The sequence below is a fragment of the Seriola lalandi genome, unplaced genomic scaffold (assembly GCF_002814215.2).
Source record: "Seriola lalandi dorsalis isolate HSWRI2012SDOR001 ecotype SW California unplaced genomic scaffold, Sedor1 jcf7180002054898, whole genome shotgun sequence".
Taxonomy (NCBI): Eukaryota; Metazoa; Chordata; class Actinopteri; order Carangiformes; family Carangidae; genus Seriola; species Seriola lalandi.
In genome coordinates, this window is record NW_019525450.1 from 4223264 (window position 1) to 4245813 (window position 22550).

General features: G+C 41.4%; 1 protein-coding gene across 7 annotated transcripts in view; it reads right to left on the minus strand.

Moving 5' to 3' along the window:
- The window catches only part of akap13a (A-kinase anchoring protein 13a), a 103583-nt gene that overhangs the window by 17111 nt on the left and 63922 nt on the right, over positions 1 to 22550 (minus strand). For 4 of the 7 annotated variants that reach the window (XM_087180221.1, XM_087180223.1, XM_087180222.1 and 1 more), the window contains exons 12-29: positions 21167 to 21528; positions 18943 to 18990; positions 17217 to 17279; positions 16057 to 16234; positions 15426 to 15528; positions 12751 to 12793; positions 12444 to 12555; positions 8778 to 8937; positions 6791 to 6858; positions 6610 to 6676; positions 5918 to 6068; positions 5575 to 5687; positions 5151 to 5297; positions 4246 to 4502; positions 3802 to 3927; positions 3185 to 3302; positions 726 to 974; positions 523 to 599 (exon numbers count right to left, since the gene is read on the minus strand). In XM_087180221.1, coding sequence (XP_087036347.1) covers positions 523 to 599; positions 726 to 974; positions 3185 to 3302; positions 3802 to 3927; positions 4246 to 4502; positions 5151 to 5297; positions 5575 to 5687; positions 5918 to 6068; positions 6610 to 6676; positions 6791 to 6858; positions 8778 to 8937; positions 12444 to 12555; positions 12751 to 12793; positions 15426 to 15528; positions 16057 to 16234; positions 17217 to 17279; positions 18943 to 18990; positions 21167 to 21528 — 2442 coding nt within the window. The remainder of the gene's footprint in view (positions 1 to 522; positions 600 to 725; positions 975 to 3184; positions 3303 to 3801; positions 3928 to 4245; positions 4503 to 5150; positions 5298 to 5574; positions 5688 to 5917; positions 6069 to 6609; positions 6677 to 6790; positions 6859 to 8777; positions 8938 to 12443; positions 12556 to 12750; positions 12794 to 15425; positions 15529 to 16056; positions 16235 to 17216; positions 17280 to 18942; positions 18991 to 21166; positions 21529 to 22550) is intronic. The other 3 variants (XM_087180225.1, XM_087180224.1, XM_087180226.1) reach the window with 2 other exon arrangements.

Consider the following 22550-nt stretch of genomic DNA (forward strand, 5'->3'; position numbering starts at 1 on the left):
TTACGATGCCACAGGCCTGCTTCTGTTTTTATTCCCTCTGATGGGTGTGTGTGTGTGTGTGTGTGTGTGTGTGTGTGTGTGTGTGTATGTGTGAGAGAGAGTTTGTGTGCCATGCTATCAAACTGTGAGTCCTGTAAACATGGAAAATATGACTCAAACCTATATGATTTATCACAGTTGGGTTAGATGCCCAGGGCCAGATCAGCTTTATTAGGTGCAGCTAGCGAGCTAGCCAGAGGCAGGCAGTGTTACACAATGGGAATGCTAAGCAGGGCAGCTAATGCTAACAGCAACAACAGTAGGATAGGAAAATATGACAGCAACATCTCTGGCAGCGCTCATAAGATCTTTATTACTGAAGGGACGGAGGGAGGGAGGGAACATGGGGGGAAATGATGGAGGGAGGAGAGAGGAGAGAGAGAGGGAAAAGAGACATAAGGAGATGGAAAGAGAGAGGGGGGGGAAGAGAGAGAGAGAGAGAGAGAGAGAGAGAGAGAGAGAGATATGACAGCAGGATCCTACCAGCATGGCGAAGACATATCTCTGGTCTTTCTCTTGGAGGAAGACAAAGACGTCTGACAGGAGCAGAGCGTGGATGTCTGGAGGGTCAACAGGAGAAAAGCAGTTGTGGTTGGATGAGAGGAAAGTTAAAATATATAAACATATTTCCACATTTTACATACTTATGAAGAGAATCGTGGAAAAACATTAGTTAGCATCCTAACCCTTTAGTCTTCCCTGGCTGTTCTTCAGCTGCAGCGCTCCTTCGTGGATCAGCCTCCTCCTCAGCAGATCCTCCCTGGCGAAAATTTGGCCGCTCTTCATCATCATGATGGACTTGCTGTCCATGCGGCTGTGGAATTCCTTCAGACGGCGTCTCTTCTCGTGCTCGTTCACCTTGCTGTCGACCGCTGCGATCACCTCCTTCACCAGCCGGACAGACTCCGTCAGGTCGTCATAGTCTTCCTCGCTCTCTGCGTTGCACATGTGAAGAGAGAGAGGTTAGAAAGGCAGCGGTGGAGCAGTCCGGCGGTAACCACAGTCTCAGGTTAGATTGTAACCAGACAGTAAAACATTTAACCTCAGACCTAATTATCAGCGGAGTAGAAACCAAAGCCGACTATGAATGTTCTTCACTTGTTTTATGTGAAAAGTTAAGATTGTAAAGATTATCTTTACGCAGGTGCAAAACCAGCAGAGGTAGAAATGAAGGTAAAAGCCATTAATGTTAGTCCATTTGGTAGTTTACTGGCTCCAGACTAACACACTAGAACCAGATGATTAAGAGTGGTACAGCTGAGGAGGAGTTTATGCACCGCAGAAGGTGACGTGAAATTTTGGTACCTGTTTTGGCATTTAAGTGTGGCTGCATCTCCACTTGCTCGGAGACTGTAATGAAAGCCTATTTATACAAACAAAAACTCTATAAAGTCAATTAAACTACTTTCATGTTGACTGAGATTTGCCTCTTTCATTTTGTTTCTCCCACCATTATAATCACCAAATTTTGCATATATGTACACATTCCTCCTTCATGTGAAACAGACAGTTTCCTTTGAAAAGATTATTGTATCTCTTTTTCTGCTCATTTATCCAACATGCGAATCAAAGTCATTTGTATGCATCGCTGGCTGCACTGTCTGACCCAACAGTTTCTGCTGTTTAGGTTAATTACAATAGATATTCTGAATACATCTTCTTTCCACAACTGTTCAAAAGCGAGTTCCCCTTTAACCTAAAAAGGCCCATTCAATACACCTTAATGACATTTTAGGACTATAATGTGCTTAAGAATGCACCTTATTTCCTGTTTTACTAACTGCAGCTTCTGGTGTTTTTTTCCATTGTCGGAGTAGATGAACAGAAAATGGATTCCAGGATCTTTAGACAAATAAATCACATTTTGGAAAATACCTTTATTGGCTTTATCTGAAGCTCATTAACATTTTATGTCATATCTAAGTCTTTACAAGAAAGCCAATAAGTGTATTTTCCAAAATGTGGACCCATTCCTTTGTTATGTCTTGTACATGCAGGTGCTCTTCTCTCAGCGTGTTGAGCAACTTTGGCTATCGCTGCTCATGCTAACTACAGCATGCGCCTCATTGAAGACAAACAACACGTAAAAGTTTTTGACTCCAGAGTCAATGTGCATCTCACACTTTTCTCCTGTATATTACGCACCTGAGTTTTAGACCCAAAACATATAATTTCCCCCCAAACTGCAATATTTTCCCCATGTGGCTGTTCTACTCCAGTGCTCCTAAGCACCAAAATACCATCTTTAACTGGTAGTGTACTGTGTTATTTCCACTCAGTATATATCAGAGTTGGCAGGAGAGTCTTCTTATAGCACCTTGGGGATTAAGTCGGAGCTCCCCCATCCCACATGGAACTATAAACAGGCTTTGGGGAAGGATTAGAGAGAATGTACACAGTGGGAGGCCAGCTGACGAGAGCTGCTTTAAATCAGATATAAATATGGTGTGAAATATTTCAGTTCCTCAAAGTGCGCTTGTTCCATTATCCTAAAAACACCCATGTGACATATGTCTTATTTTTCTCAAAATATATGAAAGGGAATTTAGGTTTCCTGAAACAAACAGCACTTTGGTGTGTGTCGCAGTATAACAACTGAAAATGAACTGCAAATCAACTTGTTTCTCTAATGATCTATGAGCCAGCAACATTCTCTAGACCCGAATGCACTGATTAGCCTTATTCTGTCATGTTGTCTGTCACTTGTTTATGCAAAAATCCTTTAGATGAGAGTATAATTAATGTAGCCCACCAGCTGAGAGTTTCAATTTAAAAAACACTTTTGACAGAATATGATAATTTTCTTTACTGCCTTCAAATCTATGACTTTAAATTTGCTCTTTAACTCTTCATTGACAGGTAGAAAGAGTGTAATACAGCAGCATTTCACTCATCTACTTTTCTGCTTAATTATTTCTCAGTAAGTTGGGTTAAAGATGTTTTGTAATAAAACTACAGGTTAAACACCAACAACTACTGCACTGACTATACCTAAAACTATCAATAGAGTTAGCTGCTTTGTTAGCCTGCTGTCATAATCTGTGGTTATCCAGGACCTTTCCAATTAAAACTAACTTTCTCTTTCTAGTTTCCCCCAATCAAATCAATGTCCAAACACAGTAAAAGCATGGATGATGAAGCTAACCTTTAGTGTGTTGTAGCATTCTCTGAATCAACACCGGGTACTTTGTTATCCTCTGGGTCACCAGCAAGATGCATTCTGGGATGCCAAGCCTCCGCACAATGCTGCTGCTCATCTTTTTCTGAAAGAGTCATCAAAAGGCGCTTTAGTAAAACGTGCCCATACAACAGGTGGCGCAATCAAGACAAGGTTTCACATAACCAATAGGAACCCATAGAACTCATTTGTTGTAGAACTATGCTGTAATAATACTTGAGAAGGTGTTTACTGTGATTATGGATATGACACATGCACAGGCTCAGAAGCACTAAAGCCTCTATAATCAAAATAAATACTGTTGAAGGGTAATTTGACTTTTATACAAATGTTTCCAATACATGCACCGATGAAGGTTACATGCAAAAAAATAAAAACAAGAGCAAGACAAAGCAAGAACCAGCTCCCTGGTTGACACAATGTCAGTACTTTATACAACAGAAAAAAAAAAAAGGAACAAAAACAAGAAAAATATACGTTCAACAGAACAAACAAGCATGAGAAGAGACTTCTTCAAACAGCCACACTGCTGTAGGGTAGATGTATGACAGATACATAGATACAGGCTGAGATGAAGGCCTTACTTTGATGAAGGCTTTAAAGCGTTTGTCTTTGGTCAGCAGGTCCTTGTAGAAGTTGACAGCTTCATTGTGGCGGCTGCAGAATCTTCCGTAAATCCTCCTCATACTTTCACCGTTGAATCCTGAGAACTGGAGCAAGAGTTTGAGTGATGTTAATACACAAAATAAACACAAGTGCAGAAGCTAGAAGGCTAACACTTCATGTAGCAGGGCTCAGATTTCTATTTTCTAATTTGAACTCAGTTGATTAGTTTGTGTGTGTGAAGTGTCTTTTGGTAGTATCAGGTCCTAAAACAGTAATACATGTACATGTATGCAGCACATTAAGACATTAGCATTTGTTGATGTTATTTTCCCCAGAGCTAAGGAATGCTATCTTTTACAGCTGTTCTGACACTTTTTCTTACACCCACACACACACACACACACGTTCATCCCTTCTCTAACCTGGCTGACCAGGATGTCTCCTATCCTGTTAATGATGAATCCTCCGTCCAAGCATCCCCCCTCCAGCTGGCACTCCCTCTTCCTCTCCAGGAGGCGCAGGAGGTGCTGCGTGTGCAGATCCAAGAGCTCATCTAGGACGGGGAACAGCTTCTCCACTGTCTGGATTTCAAGCTGCACCTCCTTCTGCAGGCCTTTACTGTACACTTCTGACATGATGCGTAATGTCCGGATGTGATGCATCTCCGTCTGCATCAGCTCTGAAAGACAGGAAGTGATACCACAGAATGACATAAGCAGCAGTTTTATACAGCTCAGTCAGTCTCAGAGGGCGACAAAACCTTTCACTGAATTCATGACATGATGTTGCATCTGACTGCACATTTTATATAGACATGAATGAGCCTTTCAGAATCATTTCATTTAAATTTATTTGCAAGTAGATTCAAATCAAAAGCTAGAGACACCTCTGGGACTTTCAAAGCACACAGGATGTATGTCAGTGTATATTTAAATGAGGTGAATCTGTAGCTTCAGTAGACCATTGAGACTTAGATGCAACTGAAACAGAGCGAAGCGAAAGTCACAATAGTCTGATGAGGGAACGTGAGTCTACCAAAGCCCCAAATCACAACATATTTCAGTCACCTGAGAGAGGACAATTCAGATCCTATGACAGGTCACAGAATAACAGTGTTTTTTATACTACTGACGTTGAGCTAAAAGGCATTAACCCATTTCTCTGCTTTAAGTTATCACAAATTATTTTAATTATTTTCTTTGTAGTTTCCCAAAAATTTGGAAAAAAACAACTGGGCAGCTTTACCTAATGACCATAATATATTTTTCTTAATTTTCAATTAAAAGCAGGTTTTGTTCAATCAATCGTGTGTGGTGATTAGCTGTACCGTAGATGACATCTTGTCTCTTCACCAGCTCTTTGTCCAGCTGCTGCAGGTATTGCTGCTCCACACCTAAACTCCACGAATCAGCTTCCAGCTCTTTGGCCTCCGCCTCAAACTCCCCCATCAACTGCCCGTCCATCATCTCCGTCCCTGAAGCAATAACACAGTTTGCACTTGACACATTGATTTTCATAACATCACCTTTCATTTATACTAGTGGATTGTTATGCCAGAGCCCAGTCTGAAGCATAAAATATTTAGTTTGCTGTTTTCTATATTTCTACTATTATTTTTTTATATTACAGATTTAGTCATTATTCTCACACTGAACTAGAGAAGTTCACTCTCTGAGGATGAAGGTGCATGTGTGTGTGTGTGTGTGTGTGTGTGTGTGTGTGTGTGTGTGTGTGTGTGTGTGTGTAATGACCTTCATCAGTGAGCGATTCCATGGACTCTGTGACCTGGTTTGTTCTGTTGAGGGAGTCCGTAGACTGAGACAGATACCGCAGGCCTTTAATGGGAATGTCATCAAACACCGGACTGAATGGAGGAATAATAATAACAACAAAAGTTTCATTAACAATGTTGTTTCATAACATGTCACAACTACAGATACAAACTAACGTACAAAACTAAATAATCAAGAATTATTTCAATACAAAGCAACATAAACATTTAATTTCACTTAAATAATATGAATAGCTGAGGCTAAATACCACTTAATACACAGTAAACACACACACACACACACACACACACACAGCGCTCACCCAGCGATGTTGCTTATGGACAGACTCTTGGACAGGTTGTTGCCATGGAAAGGCATTATGCTGGTGTGTCTCCGTGACGATGGGATCATCAAAGAAGAATGGTCTTCAGGGGACAAGATGGCCGACCAGGGGCGTTCCCTCGTCCCACCAGCTGAACCAGAGACATACATGCAGTGCAGTTAGCAGTAGCCTCTAAACCCTCCAATCGGCAATGTCACTTGAGGAACCTCTTCAATCTGCCTCAGTTGTTTTCTATTGCTACAGTTTCTTTTAATCACAGAGTTCAATCCCAACAAAAAAACCTTTCAACAAATAAACAACAACACCTTTTGTTTAGCTTCTTGACAAATCAGTTTTGAAATGATCCGATGGGTTTTGAAAAGGTTTATGAATCTAGGTGAGGAAGGGTCTTATAACCTTTTAACTGATTTAAAAACATGGAAATTGCTCAAATTGGAGATACTGGTGTAGGAAATCCTGCACTTAAATATTTTCTCTTTTACTTTGAATTATTATCACAAGAGACAGACACACCAAATCCCTGGATCACAAAACCATCCCAAAAGGAACAACTTGTTTTCAGTAGGTAGACAAGCTCTACGTTTTGCTACATGTAGTGCAAATAATTGTTCTGCAAATGATCACGGGGCGTAATGATTACGTTAGGAATCCCAGTTTGGCTTGACACTCACATTTGTTCCTCATAGTGACTCCAGGAAAAGGGCTTGAATCTGGTACTGCAAACTGCTGCTTGGGTAACTATCCAGAGGAACAGAGAATAAAAGCATAAATGACGAGCTCAAATCGATATTGGCTTCAAGACAACAGGAAACTACAGAATCAGTGGTGGAGTAACTGTGAGGGAACTTTTACCTTCATCTTCACCTTGGCACAGAGAGGCAAGCTGTCCCTGCAGCCCTTGTGGACGGAAGCATTGCAGTCTGGAAAGAAAAGCAACAGTACACTCAGTGAATACTATGAGCTTGGTGATGGAGGTGGGGAGGAAAGGTGGGGGCTAGAAATTCTGACTGGTTTTCATAGCCGGCCAAGAAACTCCACCAGCCCACTAATGAAAGCCAGACTGGAGCAAAGCATGTGATGCAATCGAGATGTAATACTTCTTCTCATAGACGATGAAGGGAAAAGAAAAAAAAAAAAAAAGAGATAGGCGGAGGAATGACACACAGGCATAAAAACTGAATTACATGGGAAAATTTCATTTATGTAAACATTCCCAAATCACCATTTTGGAACAAGGGTCATCATGTGAGAGTGCTAAAATAAGATCTGCTCTGTAATCTGATCCCGTTCAGTCTATCAAAGACTCATTTCTTCTGTTTTCCTTTAGAAACTAACATACAGTGTTTATATTTTACACCCTCGGTCATTTTATAAGAGCAGAGACCTGTCATACAAGTGAAAAACTGAAGTTGTCGACCAGGAAGTGGCAGCAAGAGGAACAATCTTCACCGAGTTTCCACTAATTTTCAAAGACAAGAAAAGCTTTAAACTGTCGTGTTGCACAAGTGAAATCCAAACACACTATCTGACCTAGTCATCCATGCTAAAAGGCGCATGACATTTCCGCTCCTGGGATTACATCAACACATTTACAGTCACAGTCAGGGTGACAAAATCATCCAGCAAATATAACAGGGCAGTAACAGAGTTCCATTTTCATTTCCACCTATAACCTGAAAATATGTGCTTGTATAATAGTAAAAAAAATAAGTTTATTGTGTGATATATCAAACTATAACCAGCACAGTAAAACCATCTTAAATTCTTGCAGTGATTTTTTTCCTCTTAAATGGTCTTATCGGGTATTTGGCTGTGTTTTGTGGATGTCCAACTAATTCCAGCTAATCTGAGACAAAGGATCACTGTTATTTGTCTGCTGAATGGACACCAGCCAGACATCTGCGAGTACAATCCTCCAAAAAACAGCCTCAGAACCGTCTGTGGCTCCAATAATCCCAACCAGAACGACTGAACACAACCAGAGCTGTTTTTCTTTTTCTCTGAGTCTCTGAGTATCTGAGGCAGATTGTAACCACTGAGAGGGTCACTGTGTTGCTGCGATCTCTTGCAGAACTGGTTTCTCCTTTTTAGGTTCTTCCTGGGTTTACGCCAAAAGGCTTGTGCAATAAACTACATCCTCTTTAGAGCTACTGCTGCTGCATCAGTGGAAAGCAATGCAAAAAAAAAAAAAAAACGGTTTTGTTTGTCTGTGCTGAAACTGAGACATTAGAAGTACCTCTTTATGAAGTTTCACTACTTCATACAGATCATGAGACGTCTTTCAGACAAGTGTGGACCGCTTACCGCTAACTGCCCATGTACAGTAGACGATGCATACAAGGTTTGACCCGGTAACTGTGCAACATGCATGCAAGTTATTAGTGTTTTAAGGAATTAACAGGCCTTTCCAATTATGATCAATGGCGAAACAAAGTAATGAGGCTTAACTTTTTAATCACACATTTTAATATAAGTGTTAATTGTACTGACTAAGCCTTTGCAGGAAGTTGAATAGCATGATTCATGTCTGATGATGTATGTCCACTGAGGACCCTTTCTTTTTCCACTGTGGTTTCTTTTTTCTACTCACTCACTGTATGATTCCGACAGGACAGGGTGTAAGTGCAACTTAGTTCATTTTCAGTAACAGACATGAATTTATGTTGAATTAATTGTTTTAATAAAGGATCGCAGAACTTAATGAGCTTTGATTAGACTTAAAGCAACAGGAGCACTTATCAGTCACAAATGAAAAGAACAAAACCTGGGGTGAAAGAACAATGCAAAAAAAAAAAAAAAAAAAAAAAAGAAGGAAAAAGACATGAACAAAGATACGTACGTGCGCAGTGGAAAGCCTCTTTGCTGTTGAAAGCCTTATTGCACTGGGAACACTGGGCTGCCTGGGCCGAACCGACTGGCGTGAACACATGACCATTCACAGTCTTCTTGTCCTTCTCTTTCCCCTCCTTGTCTTTCTCCCTTTTGTCTCGCTCCTTCTCCTGCACAGACGGAGTTATCGTGGTTAAGGACACAAACCGACTACTTCAACAACTACTTAAACTATTATCTCAGCCAATTAGATGTTTAGGAAGAAATTAGACTTGTGCTTAGTTTGGACTAATGTAGCAGACATCGACAAAATATCTGTGCATTTGTCCGGCTGATTATGTTAAATTCCAGTCTGAATCCAGCAGAGCGACATTATTATCCTGATGTACTACACAGCAGGGGGCTTTGCATATTAAGTGATGCATTATTTACGCTGACAACAAAGTGTCTCATTACTGTTACTGTTTTAAATGTAGTGCGTTTTTGTTTCAGGCAGCTTTTCTTTCTAAGACTAAGATAATTTGATCAGTTGGTAGATGTCACTTGTAGATGTTGCTATAATCTCAGAGATGAGGGTAAAGCAGCACAAACAGTAGCCATTTATAGCAAATCTTCATATTACATATGTTGTTTTCTCAGCTATTGCAAAAGCTTCTATTCATACCATCCTCTAATGAATGAGCAGGGGGAGACGCTCCTGCAGGATGAGTGACTACTGATGGAGACACACTGTCTGGGAATCAAATCTTTGACCTTTCAATAACAGGGCGGTCTTTCTGCTGCCTCTGCATTAATGGACGAGGTCATCCTCAGCTGTTGATCATCTCTTTACGCTGCGTTGAATCACAATCCCATAAAAGTGATGCAGAGAAGAACAGAGCTCTTATTCTCTTGGATTTACATCACAGAGCCTCCACCCAAACCCAGAGGAAATGGGAAAATGGAGTTTCCAGCTTGTTTTAATGGGCAGCCCTGGGCCTCTTGGTTTGAGGGGACCACAGAACTCTGACATACAAGAGCTCATTCGGTTCATACAATTCAAGATACCATAAGGTTGACTGGACCACAGTGAGCCTGCATGTTTCACAGCCATTTCAACGCTCGGCATTCGTTCTCACTTCCTGCAACAACAGCTGCCTCACCAGTGGTGAAACGCACTGAAAAGCCTCTATGAACTAGAAGCCCCATAAAAGTATTCTTCTCTGCAGTAAGAATCATTTTTGAGATATTAGGCCTGTTCATATCTAAAAAAGTTCAAACAGTTCAACTTATTGGAAGAACACAAAGAGCAAAGATTCTCAGCACATTTCTTATGGCTACAAGCAAACACAACAGAGGAAGTAATCACTTGTGACATCTAAACCAGAGATTTAAACAAGAAGACATTCGAGTGAAAAATAACATAACAGGCAATGACTTCACTTGAAAAAGACATCAGCCCAGAAGGGAGCACCAGTCACTTCTAACATGATATTGTGACAGTCTCTTTCTCTACAATTTGACTGGGAAAGCAGAGCTCTCTGTTAGCCTACCTCCAGCCAGCCCTTCCATCTCAGTGAGAATCCATGGCTCCCTGTGAATCTCCTGTATAACATCCCTGACTGTGGCTGAGTGGCTGAATCTGCTAGCAGCAATGAGGCTGCATCAGAAAAGCTGCAATGAGGAAGTGGCTGGATCGCTGCAGGAGGTGCTATTTCTGCAACGATCCTTCACTCTGGTGCAGACGTTATGACAACACCTCACAAACTACAGTATGTCTCAGACTTCTGATACTGTGCCAAACCTGGATCTCTACAGTACATCCAAAACCAGATCAGCAGTGAGAAATGATTTAGACATTTGAACGCTTTTCATTCTTTATTTCTTGTTCACATTAATTCAATAAAGAAATGTTTTAATTTGGTTAGTAACTGCATTAATTGTCACTGAATACATTTTGTCAATTATGGAGGCAATCCAACAAGTCTGGCGAGGACTGTCACAGCCAAAATGAGTCCAATCTGAACATCAAAGCTTTGCTAATTGTTTTGGATTCTATAACATGCTGATCAATAATTTTGATCTTTGACAGGCAGCAAGCAGCCACAGGCTTCAGAGCTCTGTCACTTTAAAAGCGAAGCAACGACTGAGATTAGAAAAGAGATTATAGAACAAAAACTCACTCCGCCTTCCTGCTTTACTTCCTGTTCACCCCTCAGTGTCTCTTTTCAAGGGCGGCACATTTACAGAAAGCTGTGCACACCCACTTACAGGGTTCACCACATTTTTTTTTCCATAATAGACAAAGATAATTAACATAATCGCCTTGAATTATTTATTTGTTAGCAACATAACATAGACAGATGGATTAGAAATTTAAAAATGACAAATTCGTTCAGTCGTATATGAAATAGCCATAGTACAATCTCTATATGCACATTTAATTAATATATGCAAATGTATTAAAACATCATACATATAAAAATTCTATATGCTCATATACATTTTTCTTATTAATCTCTCATTCATTTTAAACATGTCTATCTTCCCATTCTAGGAAGGTGGTCTCAGACTTTTGAAACCCTGTGTATATAATATTAACATATATTGACAGGCTTTGGGATAGATATTTATGTATTTTACATATGTCTTCAATATAAGCATACATATATAAAAATACATATTTGTATGGGCTGGACATATATGTCAATATATGAAAATGTTTCAATTCCTTATAGATTTTATATATAATTTTTACATATATGTTTTTATTTTTGTATATGTATTTCATACATGGAAATTCAATCTATGTACATATATTACATTTGTGTGTTGGGTGACAGTACTTGCTATAGATCTGATGGTGCTGCCTTCACTGTGCACAGTCTACTGTTGCAACAACCCCACTTTTACTTTATAGCCGTATGTCTGCTGACAGCCTGCAGCTGGATACAAAAACATTTTATAACTAACATTACAGCCTATGGCAGGCAAGGGGAAGTATTTAAGACCTTTGTAAATTAAATTTAAGACTTTTTGATACCTTCTAGGGCCTTCTGAGGAAACTGTATTCAATTATTTTTTAGGGTTTTAAAGACCTGCAGACACTCTGTTATCAGTGCGAGGGATTCAGGATTATCATTGCTCACAATGCAGTTAGAAATAACTCGTATATTCTCATAGAAAATGACATTTTAGGCCAATCACCTCACATGGCTTTGTACTGGATGTAAAATAAAGGTGACTTTGACCACATCACACACCCGAGATTCAGGTCTGTGACCAGAAAATGTTGTGGGCTCAAAACCAAACCTACTGGGGAAATGGGGGAAGTTACAAGAAACACTGACTTGCCCTAAAGCAAGATACATAACCCTCCAGCTGTCCGACTGGAGCTGCACAGAGACCGATAGGAGAAGATGCACAGGGCAGCTTCCAGTATAGATGTGTGCAGACATGTGAATGTGGAGCAGTGTGAGGCTGAAAAGCAGCCTGCTGTTCAGTCATCCTAGCTTGAAGGAATAAATGTTTAAGGAGGAGAGGGCTATGAAAAAAGACAGAATTTTGCCAAAGCACACTGCACACATGAAGGCACTGCTATGAGAAACAGTGCAGTAAATAGTATATAGTGAAGTGTAGTAAACAGAGTATAACACAGCTTTATTAAAGAAAAAGAAAAAACGTCATGTTCGCTCACCCTGGTCTTTTTGTACATCTTGTTTTTGAGGTAGCTGAAGGTCCGGCTGACTTTCGTCGCACCCTTTCCCTCAGTGTCGCTCCGCAGAGGCCCAGGCTCCTCCTCTGATATACTGGAACACAAACGTGCACACACATGTATAATTTTATCCATAAACAGCTGCATTCACAAGGCACTTACCTGTTCACACATTCTGAGAATGGCTCTGCTTCAAGACTCTCTCTACACAGTTTCTTTAAAGGACCATAAAGGTCTGAAACCTAAAGCTGTGTTTTCTGGTAATGTGTAGGTACAGAGCTGGACTGACCTGTATGCTAGTGACCCAGAGGTGCTGGAAAACGACCTCATACCTGGAAAGAAATGAGAGAGGATGTGAGCAGTAGGACAGTGGTATAAATAGGACAAGGGTGTTTTTTCTTTGCTATTTTTGTTGTCCAAGGTGGAAATTGTCCTTCCTGCCTCTATTTAAGGTAGAGAAAACTTGCCACTGTGTCGTCCTGGTTTCCCTGAAGTAACTGAGTGACCCTACTGACCTGATGGTTAATAAAACCTTTTTTTTAGACCAGAAGGCTGTCAGTTCATGTCCTGGCTACAGGGACCGGACAGAGAACAGAATAATGCCCTTAAGCAAAGTACTTAACCTCTAGTTACCCTCGTGGAGGTGTGTGCAGGCTGACAACAAAATGACTCTGGCACCGATGAGGGCGGCAGGCAAAAAAGGCCAAAAGCTGACGCCAGCTCTGCCTTTAGATCCAGTGCCATTAATGGCTGCTGGATACTGGCGCCAAAATATCTCTGGCTGCACAGACACCCAACCTCATGAACTCTCCAAATACAGAGTCAGTTTTTTCTCCCCCACGCAAAAAATGATGATCTCAATACATAACTACATTTAATTTCTTCTGTGTCTTGGCTATTCAGCCAATCACACAAAGCTACAATGGTTGTTGCTAGCTTTTTCAACCCAAACTCCCTATTATGCTAATTCAGATTTCCTGGCCTCAGTTAACTGTCAAAATGTTGATATTACTCAATAAATCTCTGACCTAGTTGTAGTTTAATCTGATTACACATATGCATGCAGTTAAGTATTTACCAAAAAAAAAAAATCACCGCGGTCTACTGATTTGGCATTAGTTGAACGTAGGCATGCATCTTTGCTGAGGAACTACTCTGCCTCCCTGTAAACAATCATTTCTACCAAAACACAGAAATATGCAAAGCCTGACTCGGCTGCTCTGCATCAGAAAGTCAAAACCCAAAAACAGGATAATGAGGACAAAGTCTTGGCCTCCCTGTGTTGCCAAAAACACAGTGGAGAAAACAGAACACTAATGGAAATATCTCACAGATTAAAAAAAAAAAAAGGGAGAGAATGGCTCCGTGTCTTTGACTAAAGGTGACAGGCTCACATTATCTGGAGGGAAGAAAGGGCTCCTTCAGTTCACCTGCACTGTTTATGATCACTCTTTTCCTATTTCTCTACTGATTGCATTTCTTTTCTTTTGTTTTGTTTTTTTGCAAATAGACAAACCAAAGTCTGATTTAAGTAAAGGTCAGCTAAATATTGGGCTGGCTGGAGGACGAGAGAAGCCAAGGTCTTATTTAATGCTGTCAGCTGGAATTATTAACACAAAGTCTGCAGCCTAGGTGAAAGGTGGGTTTCTACACCAGTGATTCTGCTACAAGCTGAGCCTAATTGCACATCCACACTGCAAGCAGCTTAATATCAGCAGTAATTAGTGGTTTCCTTATGAAAAGTTTGTTGCATCTGAACTTTTGGGCTTCATCTGCCTTCAGTATCTAGTTTTGTTCAGGCTCAGCTGCAACAGCATAAATCCTACAGCGAGCCCTCACCCAGTTCAAAACTGTAAAAACTGAAAGGTCGTACCAAAGTTTACACTACACATAATATTCAGTACAATCCGTTATGTGTATTTTGCGATTGAAAATTATAATTTTTTTTTCAGTGCAGCCAGTTTTCCTTCAGCCAACTTTGTTTTCGTCTGTCTGAGCGGCTCTAGAAATCCTTTTGACACTTCCAGAGAGGTGTGCATACAGACACTACTTCCAGTCACGTGTGGACATAAATCTGGGCACTCAGCTAACTACTTGTCTATGAAGGTTTTAAGTGTGTAACTGTGTGCCTTGATCAAAACACAACCTTGGACCCTTTTCAGCAGCATAAGCCATCATTACTTTCATATTCACACAGTGAGTAGTAATGACACCTCTAACAGGAGCAGGTAGCGTTCGGGTTCTGACATCACAGCTATTTCCTACTGCAGCTACGTTTACAGTACTCACTTAAGTTATCCTCATCATCGCTAGACGAAGAATCCCCGTAAACGAACTGAGACTTAGATTTGGTGAGGATTGGGGAAAGGTTGAAAGAGAAGGAGATTCGCCTCTTACGTCTCAGGCGACCCACTGCTGAGGGGGACGGGCGGCGGCAGTGAGGAAAGAGCCAGAGCAAGAACAGATCATTTAAGTGACTTCATAAAAGTAGTGAGGACGAGGGATGGGAGGTAGAAATGTCAAGATAAAGAAAAAACTGTAATACCTAACAGCTGAAATGGTTAGCAACTCTGTAAAAGGGAACATTTTTATTTTCTATTTTTACCAACACGATATCTTTCCATTTACGCATCCAGCTTTCTCCATCGTTCTTGGGGTTAATACTGGGACAAGATAATGAATTCTACATTTTAAAAATGACTCATACTGGATAATAATACAGTAATATGAGCATGTGAAGTTCACTTAGAAGCAAATTTGAAATCCTGCATGTTAGAAATTTACCACTTATTGACTTATTTAATGTGTGCTACTTGCAGTTTTTACCATCTTATCACATCAAAGCAGGATAATAGAGAGGAATATATTGATGAAGAGATCAAAGACGCTGAAGTATTGAAGTATTGGCCATGATCTAGATAGTGAATCACTGAAAGAAAAGCAGCTTCTCAGCTTGACACCCACCATCGATGTCTCTCTGGCTGATGGCGAGCATGGATACAGACTTGGTGAGGGGCAGGGACATGGGAGGACAGCTGTTTCGCAGAGGCCGATACCGCCGCGATTTCTGCAGGAGAAGACGCAAGGTTCAGTCTGAGGTTGAATGTCATTGTAAAAGAAAAAAAAAAAAAGAAGAAGTAACGAAGGCAGATGTAACGTGGAACAAAACATCACCAGTCACTAAAAAGGAAAAAAGGAAACAGGAACAAAAACCTAAAAGGAGAAACTTGACAAATGATTTGTGATGTTGTGTTCACAATTTGTTTTTAAATTCAATGAGAGTGGAGTCAAGCCGCCTGAGGAAAGTCATGTTATTAAATCTTACTAATCCCCAAACTGGAAAGTTTCAAATTTCCCCCGACTGTTGTTTATGTACGAGCTTTTCAAATCCATCTATCCTCTCGTGTGAATTAGTCGGAGGATGTTTCTGAGGATGAGGATCCCTCTGGGCCCAATGTGTGAACGTATGAAGATATGACATCTAAAGGACAAACTTGATGAGACCGTGTGTGTGTGTGTGTGTGTGTGTGTGTGTGTGTGTGTGTGCGTGTGTGTGTGTGTGTGTGTGTGTGTGTGTGTGTGTGTGTCAGCTGACCGGGTCATGAAGTCTGCCATGATCCCCCAGCTCCTCCTGCTCCTCTGTCAGGGAAACCAGTGAGCCCCTGTCATCGCTGTCCTGTCGGGGCATCCTTAAGGGCTCTAGGATTCGGGGCCCCTGGGTGGTGGGGCCCCTCAGCTCTTCTGGCCCCCCACTGAGCCCCTCCAGGCTGTAGCTGTTTGGGCAAACAGAAAGCAAGAGGTGACCTCAGTGAAGGAGGAACCGACTGCCCTGTGCACTCCACTCGTTACAGTTTTCTTGTTACACACAACTAGTGCTGCATCAAACAAACACAGAGACATGCACACATGCACCTGTTGACAGACATGCACACCACACAGCTGGTCCTGCACAGTGTTTAGCCAGCTGAGTTATCACTGGGCTTCGGAGCAGATTTACAGCTGAAGCAGCAGCAAATGATTTTCAACATCAGCATCAGCATAGAGAGCTCTGCAGCTGTGATTTACAAACCCTATTACATCGATCTATGACTGGAAATAAGAGGCCTTGAAAAATCCAATACAATGATTATGGAGAAGAAAACTACAGCTACATTTCAGGATGAGCTATGCTGCGCGGCTGCAGCTCTATTCGCTTCAGGACAGACTCTGTGATAGTTAAAGCTCCAGCAGTAAATCTCTCTTATCTCCAGCCCTTGGGTCTATATGGCACTCCATTATCCAGTAAATCATCAGTCCAACACATTCAAACATCACTAACCTAAACTGGACCAAAAGAACCATGACTTGGTAATTATCAGTGACCAGTGATGGAGCAGCACTCACCTATCCTCAGGGCTGTGAATGTAGATGACTATATTTGTCATATTAAAGCCGCTTTCCTGCCAGTATTATTACATACTTTCCTATAGAGCAGAAGGTCCTCATCACTGAAACATGAATAACACCAGCAGCTCTCCGCTGCAGGAAGTTACTGACTCACTGACTGGGCAGGGCATCCATGCATGCACACAGGTATGTACGCCCATAACAACGGCAAATGCAAATCAAGCAGCATTTAAATACACCTAATTCAAAGTACGTCATGTGCTCTTTGCAAGACAAAGAAAATGAAACAGCACACACACACGCACGCATGCACGTACGCATGTACGCACATACGGGCACGCGCACACACACCAAACACACACACAGTACCTGAAGGAACTAACTACTTCCACACCATGGCTGTGGGGAGCATCGGGAGGGCACCAGCTGATGCTAACAGAGTTTGAGGTGGAGGGGTTAGTCAGGAGAAGAATGGAGGTGGAGATAAAGAGGAGTGATGGGAAGATGGACAAGCACATATGGCAGAGGACTAGTGATGTAGACAGGAGGATCTGAGAAGGACAGGGGTTACAGGGATGTCTGAGAAGAGTGACAATGTTCTGCCACAACAGAACTACTGCTGTATATAGTACAGTCTACTGTCTACAGCTGATCATTTCACACAGTCAAACATAAATAATGCAATTGTGTTCCAGTTTATTTCCTGCTGCAGTGTTATCATAACATCAATAGCAGACAGGAAATTAACTTGAACTCAAGTTGTTTCCCAGAAATGCAGAACTGTTAAAATAGCATAGGTACTGTAACACTGCACTGTGGTAACTGATGTGGCCCAGTTAGAGCAGCCGTCTCTAACCATAAGAGCCATGACTTAGTTATAATCTGGCAGATAGAGAGGCAGCTGATATAAGTGCTCATTATTAGCTCTTCACAGTTATATCTGTATCACTACACATATGTTTAGGATACAATATGTTTTTAGGTTGTTGCCCACCACAGGGTCTTGATCTAAATTCTTTACTAACCAAATTTTGTATAAGTGAAAACTAAAGGAATAAATAAAATAATCTCAAATAAGGAAGAACCTGGTCAATAAATGTCTTTCACAGCTCAAATATCAACAATCTATCGGCATTATTCCAGTATTGGTCTGGTTTTAGCTGTGATGCAAATATAGCTAACTGTAGAGAATAACCAGTACCAAGAATCTCTGAATAGGAATCAGATTGACATCGAAATATTACAGAAGAACAAGATTAAATTCAATTTGAGAAATCGCTGACTGGCATGTCTGACCTAAAAAACTGACCGACGCTGTCTCTCATTGGCTCATTCAAGTACCAATGGAATCCACTCATATAGAGTGGAAGTGACAGATTAATACACTTATGACCGCTATCATCAGCCCGCTCTACAGAGGCTTTGGCCAATTACAGCCGCAAGATCATCCTCACAGGGTTTGGCTCATTCTAAACAACCTCACTCTGGGTCATAGCATCAAGATCACTTGATCGTGGATGAGACTGACCCTTTCTTCATTGCTGCCAGTGCAGTTTTTCATACAGTCAATAGCCATTCTTGCAACTTCCATCCTGTTTTCACTGCTGTGGCACACCATCTCCTCCAGGACTGAATTCAAAAATCCTCTGATGTCTTTACTGTCTTTAAAAATTCCCTCCCAACAGGAACTTATTACACCAAAAAAAAAAAATAAAAAAACAAAAACAAAACAACAAAACCCTGTTCCAAATCTCTGGCCAACACAGTCCTCTGAGCCTGCAGAGCTAAACTCCCCTCTTCCCTCTTTCTGTGTGGCTGCTTGTTATTACCACTGCAATACAAAACACCAGTGTGTCTCAACCATCTATTTGCCACAGTATTTCTTGCACATTCCAAGGGGTGAAACAAGAGCGACATTTTTCAGTGCAGTAGCCTGCGGGGATGGAGCACAATGCAGCAGCAGTTCAGCAAGCATACATTAAAGATAGGGGGGAAACCACAAAGGCTACACTTAAATTAATGTTCTCATTGCACATCACCTAGCAACAGGTCAGTCTTTACAATACATGAACTGATGAATGTGATTTATTAGTACCTTCTCCTGTGAAAGGTCGGCTTCCCCTCACCAGGGCTACGGATGGAACTGGAGGTGATGGATGAGACACAGACAGGAAGTGTTATATGATGGGTGAGATGAGTTGGGATATGAGGGGATGGCAGGTCAATAAGAGCATGATCAATGAATGAATACACTATGAGGTGTCCATAATCTTTTTAGGGGGCTGGATATCCATAGCACTATAGTCTGTGAATAAAGCTCTATAGCACACGCCACCATGTTGGAGTGATAACAATGACATTTGTTCAGAGTAGTGATGTTAAAGGAAAAGACATTTTGGGAAACACACTTGTTTGCTTCCTTATCAAGAGTTAGATGAGAAAACTGATATAACTCTCATGTCTGTCCATTAAATATGAAGCTGAGCCAGGAAACAGTTAGCTTAGTCTAGCATAAACACCAAAACATCTGGAAACCGCTCGTTTGTGGGCAACAAAATCCACCTACAAGCACTCGTTAAAAGAAAAGCAAAAAAGCATAAAAATGACATGTAGTTATTTTACAGGGGGATTATGTGCCGAGAGCAGTGAAGAAAAACGTCCCGTGCATAACCCTCCATAAAACCACGAATTGTCATTTTTGTATGGATTTAAGAAACAAGACAAAATGTTAGTGAGCTTTACTGGTGCTAATAGAGGGACTTTGCTGTCCTTGGACAGAGCCGGGCTGGCTGTCTCCCTCTGTTTACACTCTTAATGCTAAGCTAAGGTAATTGGCTGCTGGCTGCAGCTTCAGATTTATTGTACAGACATGACCTTCTCATCTCAATCTTGGCAAGAAAGCAAAAAAGCATATTTCCCAAAATGTCATATTATTCCTTTAAAATGATACTGAACAGTAAAAGGGGACAAATCAAGCAGGTAGTGGAGATGCCATGTGTTTGTCTCACTGATTAACTCTTGTATGTGCATTATAGCTCTATGTCACAGAAACTAACTAACTTATACTTTACACAGCATGCACATTCAGCAGCAGGAGGAACTTTTTCCCAAATGTTTTGTCTCCCACCACTTGGCAAGCTTCTCATCTTCAGATCATGTTTATCTATAAAGGTCATCTCATGTCAAAAATAGACTGGTCTGTCTGTTAGGGATGTGCTACATTATTCGACTAAACGATAGTGCCACTAGTCAGACATATTAGTCGGTTGAACTAATTATTATTATTTTATTAAATACAACGCCGGGTAACTGTTGCATCTAAGATGAGACATCTCCCTGTGCTAATGCCCGGATGTTGTAAACAACCAAGCTGGAAAGTGGGAAGGATAACTTCTCATTAAAGCAGCGCCATTTGGCAGAATTTTGATCCTAAAACTGAAAAAAGGGTTGTATGTGGGCTGTGTCAGAGTAAACTGGCATATAACCACTGGACAGGAAGAAGGCTGTTGGTGCTACCACTGCTAACGATAGCCACACTCTGCAAACCAATATGACATTGTTTACCCACAGACGCGGTAATCTTGCTCGGTCAGTAAAGGTTCCTCAGCTCGTGGAGATTCTGACTGTCTGAGTGTTTCCTTACTTTTAGAGCAGATATACGAATACTAAAGAAATACTACTGTACATATGGAAGCTCTGTGGTTATGGCTGTTTCTCCCAAACCTGAATGTCATAACACTAAGAGCCTAAAGCTGTTGTTTATCTGTTGTTTCTCCAACATCATGGCACAGGCAGCTAAACTGCAGATATTCTGTGACAGGCTGCTGTTCAAGCACAGAACACGAAATGGATGTCAAGGTCTTACAGTGTCTGTGTGCATTGTCTTGTCTCTATTAGCATTGTTGGTGTGTCAACACAGGTGTGAAGTAGTATGTGTTAACTGATGACCACTGCACATGATGCTGTGAGTGTGTGGTTTCAAGATTGTGTGTGCATGTGTTTAAGTCGAGGTATGTATCTCCGTGTCTTTGTGTGTATGCATCTGTGTGTGTACAGTTTTGGTAGCTCCCTACCAACAGCAGACAAGTGGCAGCACAGCTGGTCACAGCAGGAAGAGGAAAAACTCAACATGGCACAGAGGGAGTGACATCAACAAGCTCTAATAATCCTGACATCTGCACAAATAAGGTCTACTGACATTTACTAACAGCAGCAGCAGTAGCATTGCTTTTTCAAAATCTATTCGACTTCATCCACTTTATAATTAGAAATTCTTCATCTTAAAGAATGGAATAATCTAGACGCCTTCGCAGTCTCACCTCCTCTGGTTCATCTCTGTGTCTCCTCCGTTGTTCTTTCCAGGACCCCAGCTGTGGCGGCGTAGAGGCGACAGGGAGCGGAGGCTGTTCCGGAGGAGACAAGAGCGTCGCGGCACCTCAGTCACTCTGTCCTTGGCCTCTTCTTCAGCGTCTCCTGCTGCTCCTCCTCCTCCTCCACCATCCAGTCCTGCAGAGGTGGCAGCCCCTGTCTGGACGCCCTCCTCTGGGCTCCAGCTGCAGCCCAGGCCCTGGCTGCCCTCGGGACTGGAGCTGGACGGGCCGACGCTAGCGGTGTCGTCTGTGGAGGAGCAGGAGACAGAGACCTCGCTGGTGCTGTCTCCTCCTGTCACTGGTTCATCGTTCTGCAGACATTAGAAAAAATAAAAAATACATATTCTATAATTATTTAAGAAAAAAAACACTTCCCAGCACCGTGTACCTACAGGGAACTGTCAAAGTGATAGTTTATCATGAGCCTCAAAAACATCAGGCTTCATTAATTCAAAAATGACTGAACTCAATGCCAAACTCTGATTGATTTATTATTTCAGGGACCAGATGTGTCTTTTTTTTTTTAAGTCTTCACTTCCACGCTACAGTTAATCAATGAGTGCTCTTGTGGAGAGGGAACTATAACCATAGTGAACTATAACAGGCAGTGTTAGAGAAGTGGCACCTTTAACCCTGGACAGGAAAACAGCTATGTTCCTCCATAAAGCCAGTTTCACTATTATATCAGATGCAAAGAACAGAACAGAACATATGTCCTTAAAATTCCTGTTAATTACCAAGCATATCGTGTTATATAGTATATCCATCAGCATTTCTTAACTGGAGCAGGAGATGAATTTAAAGAATGCTGGAGGAGCTATTTAACCCACAGGAATGGGATATAATGAGGACCAAATGGCAAAGCTTAGGGATAATGAGCCAGAGCCACTTTATAGCAACACTGACATTAAAACAAGCTCCATTAAATGATGGCTACCTTGTGAAAACAAACCTTTCCCAGGAAAATGTTTTTAAGTTAATGTATATATAGTCTAGGTTTATACATCACTGCTGCAGAACTTAGCTGATATATTTGTCAGATAATAAAGATCTTTGCAAATGAGAAAATGCTTAATTTATGATGGTGAAGGCCAAATTTGCTAGGACTGCTTTCATTGTCCTTGACTGGTCTGACAGCTCTGTAATATAAGCAATGAATAAAACTCTGAAAACAAATAGTACTGGTAAATGTGTTATGGCCTGGGTCTGGTGGGAAAGAGCTCCTGCATGCACACACACACACGCACACACACACGCACACACACATGCACACACACGCACACACACACACACACACACACACACACACACACACACACACACACACACACAC